The sequence below is a fragment of the Carassius gibelio genome, chromosome B23 (genome assembly GCF_023724105.1).
Source record: "Carassius gibelio isolate Cgi1373 ecotype wild population from Czech Republic chromosome B23, carGib1.2-hapl.c, whole genome shotgun sequence".
Taxonomy (NCBI): domain Eukaryota; kingdom Metazoa; phylum Chordata; class Actinopteri; order Cypriniformes; family Cyprinidae; genus Carassius; species Carassius gibelio.
The window spans coordinates 4,754,149-4,762,723 of record NC_068418.1 but is presented as its reverse complement, the minus strand read 5'-3'; the positions used below and the strand labels follow the sequence as shown (position 1 = coordinate 4,762,723).

The following is an 8,575-nucleotide window of genomic DNA, read 5'->3' as shown; positions in this document are numbered from 1 at the left end:
TGTGATCCAGATGAGGCATCGTTCTCATCCGAATCAGAGTGATACCGAGGAATCTACTCATTCCCTTTAGGAATTTTTAACTTCTGCTTTTATCCTCCCCTTCCTAATTCCCATGTAACCACTAGCTCTCCACCTGATCGAGGTTAGGTGAACATCTCTTGCATAAAAGTCTCCTATGGTGGACCTATAATGTTTTTGGCTGGTTCTATGTTCATAGCGACCACCATACTGATGGTCCGGACTAAAAGGTGGCGCCCCTTGAGCGGGCTTCCACCGCAGGAGAGTGGGTGAGTATGTAACCTTCTCTGTATATACTTATGTGTATTAAATTGCTGGTGATTATGCACCAACCATCCGGCTTCATGTTCCGGTATTAGGCGGCTGAGATCACAGGTTTCTGCGGGAGCCTTCTTGATCATCAGGCCTGGCACAGCACTACAGGGAATTTTATGGATGCCCGGCCAGGTCACCCTGAGGGGACTCCTGGCCACTAAGTGGTGCTGTCGCATCTAGCGGGAAGTGGAGGTGGCAGTTACAGAAGCCTTCTTGTCAAGTCAAGTCACCTTTATTTATATAGCGCTTTAAACAAAGTACATTGTGTCAAAGCAACTGAACAACATTCATTAGGAAAACAGTGTGTCAATAATGCAAAATGATAGTTAAAGTCAGTTCATCATTGAATTCAGTGATGTCATCTCTGTTCAGTTAAATAGTGTCTGTTCATTTATTTGCAATCAGGTCAACGATATAGCTGTAGATGAAGTGACCCCAACTAAGCAAGCCAGAGGCGACAGCGGCAAGGAACTGAAACTCCATCGGTGACAGAATGGAGAAAAAAACCTTTGGAGAAACCAGGCTCAGTCAGGGGCAAGTTCTCCTCTGACCAGACGAAACCAGTAGTTCAATTCCAGACTGCAGCAAAGTCAGATTGTGCAGAAGAATCATCTGTTTCCTGTGGTCTTGTCCTGGTGCTCCTCTGAGACAAGGTCTTTACAGGGGATCTGTATCTGGGGCTCTAGTTGTCCTGGTCTCCGCTGTCTTTCAGGGATGTAGAGGTCCTTTCTAGGTGCTGATCCACCATCTGGTCTGGATACGTACTGGATCCGGGTGACTGCAGTGACCCTCTGATCTGGATACAGACTGGATCTGGTGGCTATGGTGACCTCGGAATAAGAGAGACAGACAAATATTAGCGTAGATGCCATTCTTCTAATGATGTAGCAAGTACATAGGGTGTTATGTGAAGTGTTTCCGGTTCCGGTTTACCTAATTAATGCAGCCTAAAAATCCTTTAATGGATTTGGATATTAAAAGCATATTAGTATGTTATGTGTAAGCCAGGTTAAAGATATGGGTCTTTAATCTAGATTTAAACTGCAAGAGTGTGTCTGCTTCCCGAACAATGTTAGGTAGATTATTCCAGAGTTTAGGCGCCAAATAGGAAAAGCAACTGCCGCTGAACTTTTGATATTCTAGGTATTATCAAATTGCCTGAGTTTTGAGAACGTAGCGGACGTAGAGGATTATAATGTAAAAGGAGCTCATTCAAATACTGAGGTGCTAAACCATTCAGGGCTTTATAAGTAATAAGCAATATTTTAAAATCTATACGATGTTTGATAGGGAGCCAGTGCAGTGTGGACAGGACCGGGCTAATATGGTCATACTTCCTGGTTCTAGTAAGAACTCTTGCTGCTGCATTTTGGACTAGCTGTAGTTTGTTTACTAAGCGTGCAGAACAACCACCCAATAAAGCATTACACTAATCTGACCTTCAGGGAACCATGGTTACATTCATAACCTGAGACGTTAATGCATGGCCAGCATTCTCACCGGACATGTCACTCATTAAGCATGTTTGGGATGCTCTGGATCTGTGTGTACCACAGTGTGTTCCATTTCCTGCCAATATCCAGCAACTTCACACAGCCAATGAAGAGGAGTGGACCACATTACATAGGCCACAATAAACAACCTGATCAACTCTATGTGAAGGAGATGTGTTGCACTGCGTGAGGCAAATGGTGGTCACATCAGATACTGACTGGTTTTCTTAGATGTCAGCTTATGAAAAATGGGGGCAAAAAATAAAAATGTTATTACATATACACAAATACTGTATATATATATCTGTATCAAGCACTTTCTCTTCCTCCCCATTCAACCTCTTACCAGAGGCACCCTATGTACGGAATTTTTAATAAGAATAGTCTCTTTGGCAATTTGTTAGAAAGTATTTTAATTTTTTTTTTTTTTTTTTTTTTTGTATTTCAGTGAAAGATAAAGAGGAGGATCAGGTCAATGGGGCCCGTACAATGAAAGATGGAGAGTTTGGAGAGTACAAGTAAGTGCATTTTATGTCACATTATTGTGTATTTACAGAAGTAGCTCTGACATTTTCCTTTTGTGGTGATGATTATTATGTAACAAGGGACATCTAACATGAAGAGTTTAATATCTCAGTACCCGTCAGTGGCCTGGAGAGTAATTGTTGAATTTCTGGATTTTATTATATATATATATATATATATATATATATATATATATATATATATATATATATATATATATATATATATATATATATATATATATATATATATATATATATATATATTTATTTATTTTTATAATAGATACAATATATTTTTATGTTATGTATTATTACATAAATTAGACATTCATGTGACTAAAATCTTACAATATTCTTATTTACTGAACTGTTGTATGACAACAGGATCGCAGTTATACTAGTGATAATCGGGACAAAAAAACCCATGTGATTTTGCTTAATTATATTATTTGATATAAATATGAGACAAAATCTCATACTGCCATTTTTGCCCCAATCTATTGCATTTTAGTGGCATATAATTACATTCTATTGGCTACTGCTTGCAGTGACTTGTTATCCTGCATATTTTTTGTTACCAATCAATTATAATGAAATGTAAAATTAACTACACTGTCTGGGATGATGCTGGTGTGTTGAAAAATGTCTGTAGTCACTCTCCAAAACCTTGACCCTCTATGTTCCTCTAATGTCCCTTGGTCAGTTCATATGTGTATTTATATTTCACCTACCCCAGGTTAGGATTTGGCTCTACTTTCCAAATGTAAATATATATGTTTGTGTGTGTGCGTGTGTGTGTGTCCAAAACCTTCACCCTCTCTGATGGGAGCGTGATGGATTGTAACATGGTATAGGGTTAGTTTAGAACGCAGGAGCTAAACCATTTAGGGCCTTATAGGTAAGTAATGATAATTTGTAACTGATACTGAATTTAATCGGTAGCCAGTGCAGAGACTGTAAAATTGGGGTAATATGATCATATTTTCTTGACCTGGTAAGGACTCTAGCTGCTGCATTTTGGACTACCTGTAGCTTGTTTATTGACGAAGCAGGACAACCACCTAAAAGTGCATTACAATAGTCCAGTCAACAGGTCATAAATGCATGAACTAGCCATTACCTTTGCTTACCATAGGTACACAGCAAAATCCCCAGTGTTAATTTAACACTCTTGAGTGTGGACTCATATAAACACTAAAGCAGTGTTAAAAGTAACACTGAAGCAGAGTTGAAGTTAATGAGATAATTAAGAAGTTAATTGAGTTATGATTGAGCATTATTGAAGACACCTGATGTTAACAAGCAGAATCACCAAACGAGAAAATCACAATTTGTGTGTCACCATTATAGTGGTCAATGTTTGCTTTATTTGGGATCTTGACCCTTCAGTTATTATCTTTAGATTTTATGTGGCTGTGGTGACTGAATTATATCATACAGACAGACCACAGCAAAGGCAATCATGTGTGCCATTGATTGTGATTTGAGCTATTTGTTATAGAGTTACCTGAATGCCTGAGTTTAAGTTTCTTTACTGCATACATAAATTAAGTGAAAAAGAAAAGTAAGCAACCCAGCATTTCTGACATAGTATGACATGTTTTTAATAGTCAGTTATACGTGGAAAAAAAAGTAATCTTTTGTTTGGACACACAGACATCAGCAATCAGCGTGAGCATCACAACAACGGTGACCATCAAAAAAGCATGTTGTAGCCAATAAAAACGCATCCATGGCTCCCATCATGCATTGCGGCATGAATAAATTATGAGCTGAACTGTCTTTTTAACTTTTTATTCTAACTATATTTTATTTTTGCTGTTTTTATGTTCATTTTTTTGTATCTAGTTTTGTGATGTTCAGAGTTGGTCTGTTTATCTGAATATGTTGTTTGTCACCGTTGTTGAGATTCATACGTTGATTATTGTTATCTGTGTGTGCCTAAAATTAGAATTCTTTAATAAAAAAAAAAAAATCAGAATCACTTGAGAGAGATAACTACAAAATGTATAGAAAATACAGATGTTTTCATTGTGGAATCAAAGCTGTGACAATCAATAATGGAAGTTTTACTTTGAGAAAACACTGTAAATGAGTTCAGTGATTCATGTCAAACAACAATTACATTAAAACATAATCATCAACACGTGATGATTTATGCTCTTGGTTTGACAAACAAACTTTAAAAGTAAAAAGTTACAAGCCAAGATCCCAGCTAAAGCAAACACTGACCACTATAATGGTGACACACAAATTGTGATTTTTCTCATTTGTGATTCTGCTTGTTAACATCAGGTATCTTCAGTAATGCTTAATCATAACTCAATTAACTTCTTAATTATCTTATTAACTTCAACTCTGCTTCAGTGTTACTTTTAACACTGCTTCAGTGTTTATATGAGTCCACACTCAGAGTGTTAAATTAACACTGGGGAGTGTTAAATTAACACTGGGGATTTTGCTGTGTAGGGCGAGCCATGCCCCTGGGAGATATAAGCTCATTCTACTTGGAGTGTCGCTTCTGCCTGGGCAATGATGCACAACACTAATCTGGCAAACTCTTGTAGAGCTATAGGCTAGGTGACACCTAACACCTTTTTGTGAGATTTTACAGTTTCTATGCTGAGCCAGTTACCTCCAGAGTGTTGGGTATGAACAGGTAATTGATGGGTGCGTGGGCTCAGTGTCTTGCTTGTGGCACCATTGTTCTCTACAAGGTGCTACAGAGAGCTTTTCTGCTGTTCTAGAAAATTCCCCTCCGCTCAGGCAGAGGAGCCTGATGCCAGGCTAACTAATTTGTTACATACCATTCGGTCAGACCTTGTACTAGGCTGGGTGCCCATAAATGAGATTATTTTTGGGAAGTTCTTTTCCCTTTTTTTTAAACCTGTGCCTTTTTCTGGACAGTTTTATTATGTCCACCCTGCATTATTAGATTTTCCACCCCTGGTTAGGTAAGAACTACTGCAATGGTATATGTAGTAATGTCCCTTGGTCAGTCCATATGTGTATTTATATTTCACCTGCCCCAGGTTAGGATTTGGCTCTACTTTCCAAATGTAAATACTGTATGTTTGTGTGTGTGTGTGACAACCTACTGACAAGTTGGAATGCACACAGGCTATTTTTTAGCTACCATCAAAAAAAGTGAAAAATTTTGTCTAGCAATCCCAATTCATTTAACCCTCTGGAGTCGATTAACGCATATACGCGTTCTGAGTCATTTTCTCCTGATAACCCCGAAAAGAACTTATGAAAATAACAATATAATGTGTGGTGGGGGTGACCCTGCTAACATCTAACGCTGATTGAATGTCTCTGCTTTCATTTATACTCACGCTCACACACACAGATCTCTGGAGAGGTAAGAACAGCTTTCTCTCACTAACTGGGTCGTGACTGTACTCTTATTTCCTGGTCAGCTGTTATCCAAGCATCTGTTTTGTATCTCCTTCAGTGATAACGAGAAGTGCTCCACCAGTCAGCAGTCTGTCTGCGAGAGCAAGCGCAGCAGCAATGACAGTCTAGCCGACTACGGAGACAGTGTTGACATCCAGTTTAATGAGGACGGCTCCTTCATTGGCCAGTACAGTGGACGCAGAGATCCAAATGGTCACGGCAGCTCGGGCGCCACATCTCCCGTCAATCCCAACATGCCTCCACCCAGCATCAGCTTTCCCACGTCTGTGACAGGATTCCTGGGGCCAAACTAACGCTCCACCTCTACACACACACATTCTTGACCATTTGAATGAGGGGTCCTGATGGTATTAGACAGGATATTAATTTCAGGACAGACAGTCGTTACTATATGACACAAGAAACAACATTAACCACCGGCTTCACGCTCACTTAATAATGAAACACATGCATCCGACAGACACGAATAACCTGCAGGACAGTTGCTTCCAACATTCCATTCAAGCACTGAAAACTGTTTACAATGCTCACTTCGCTGCTTCAAGTGATGTTTGGATTGTAAATTCTCCCTCACTGGAAGTTTTGCCAGTTCTTTCACTGAAATTATGCAGAAGAAGATGTGATAAACAACAGACACAACAGGAAAAAGGCATGAATACAACTGTTTGAGAGTGTAGGGCAGACTTGGGCCTTGTTCATGTGGCACACTAATCCTATTTGTTTTGAATTTTAACGGTCAGTAGAACTGAGACTGATTCTTTACATGATGTGGTCAGTATTTCATTCTAAGATGCAGTTCCAGAATTATTTTATTTTAACTGTTCAGACTAAACCAAAACAAAGTGATTTTGCTGCCTCTCTGAACAATGCCTTATGTCGAATACATCAGCTGAAATCACTGCGGTCAATAGAAGTCAGGTCTTAAAGGCTGAAAAGCAAAAACCTTTTACTATTCATTATGGGTTGAAGGCATTATTTTCCCATTCACGATTACAAAACGTTACATTTATTTGAAGTATTGTTTTTGTATTATTCTTTTACTTATGTTCTTTTTTTTTATTAAATACATGTATATACATACGTTTTTTCATAAAGGCAAATATATTTGAGTTATAATATATATTTTTTATTTTTTTTTTATTATTAAATTTTTTGCTTGTAATACAGTTATCTTAATGAATTTGTGTTTTATAAAACAGTATGTATGAACATTAATAATCTCCCATATGTGTCTCTCTGTCTTAATAATCAATGTTCAGGGCTTTTAACTGTGTATCGTTTGTATCGTTGCCCAAGTAAGTTTTTAAAATAATGGTGTTTTTGATGCAATTTATTACGTTAAATTTTTTTGAAGTACATACAGCCGCTGCACTAAAGCCAAATTTTGTGATCTTGACACTAACATATATTTTTAAAAGAAAAAGAAAAAAAAACAGCAACAAAATCTGATTTCCAGCAGCAAATAACAGCATGAGATGTAGTGCTAGGCTAGTTGATATAGTGTGAGGCTGTGCCTGTTGTTCTGCTGTAACGCTGAGGCCAAACCCTGAAAAACTGCTGTGCTCCAGTGTCTGTGTCATCCGTCCGTAAGATTGCAAATATTAACACTCAAACATTGCTAATTATGTACAGTGAATTATTACTAACAATAACAGTCATACAGTATAATATCACACATTTGTCTCATGTCATCAATTTTTTTTTTTGTTTTTTTTTTTTTTTTGGTGTGGGCATTCATTGAATTTGTGTAGTTGGGATATTCCTGCCTGAAGGAAATAGCCTTGAACAATATAACGAGCCGATGGCAGCGAATAGACACAAATTACAGAACAAACTGATGCTTCATAATCTGAATGTAAGTCATCTTTTCCAACTTTGATTTAGTATGTTTCCACATTTAATATCTTTATTATTAGATTTAGTAGTATTATTACACTTAATCTGATCTTTAGTTTAGAAAACAGGTCAGAAGTAAAATGCTATTTATTTAGTGGACTTCTGAATGACTATATTGTTGTGAATTTCATTAAATGCATTTGGGGGAAGAAGCAGTGATGATGTCAAGATGGGCCTGCAGTTTAACGACATCATCACCTCTTAACCAACCCGTCTGAAGACTGCAGAGCGATACATCTGTGACATTTTATAATGGCACGGGTAGAAATATCGTCAGACAGTAATTACAGCTTTGAGTTTACTCATTTGTCTTCTCTCGCATATGCCACAGCATCCTGAATTGTACCGATCAAAATCATGCTGCAAACGGCTGGTTAAAATCAAATTAAATACTAGGAATATTTACAACAAATGTATGTAAGAGTATGTAGCTTGTGTATGCATTACAATATATTTTCCTACAAAAAGGACTTGAGTTAAACCGGTGGAATTGCAGTGCATGGCTTTATACGATGAGCTGTGAAAGACCTAAAGCTCATCAACATCCCTCCTGGGTCTGTGGGATATCTCCATATTGTGTGTAAGCTTCTTCTTACCTCTGCTTTCTATTTGTAAATTGACACACTAAAATGAGAATAAAAATGTAGTCAGAGTGGTATTTCAAAGCATTGCAGCCTCTGTGAGTGATCTCTGAACTCTGCTGAGAGCGGACGGGTGTGATGGATGCAGTAGGAATGTGACGAGTCGAGTGCCGCAGTGCTAGCTTGTGCTGTTTCCAAATGCAACAAAATAAAATGAAATTGATTATGCAGAAAATAATGTGTGACACATTTTACTTTAAAATATACATTCCATTGATTATGCCTTTCATAATATGAGGACTTCACTGAAAATGACTTATCCATA

The 8,575-nt window shown here is 37.7% G+C and overlaps 1 protein-coding gene across 1 annotated transcript; it reads left to right on the top strand.

Annotated features, from left to right (window-relative positions):
• The first annotated feature begins 2,273 nt into the window (after nt 1–2,273).
• Nucleotides 2,274–8,337, top strand: l1camb (L1 cell adhesion molecule, paralog b). Its single transcript, XM_052593533.1, has 2 exons — nt 2,274–2,344; nt 5,811–8,337. Exons 1-2 carry the CDS (start codon nt 2,316–2,318, stop codon nt 6,064–6,066), a joined length of 285 nt encoding a protein of 94 aa, XP_052449493.1. The 5' UTR covers nt 2,274–2,315; the 3' UTR covers nt 6,067–8,337.
• Nucleotides 8,338–8,575: the final 238 nt, after the last annotated feature.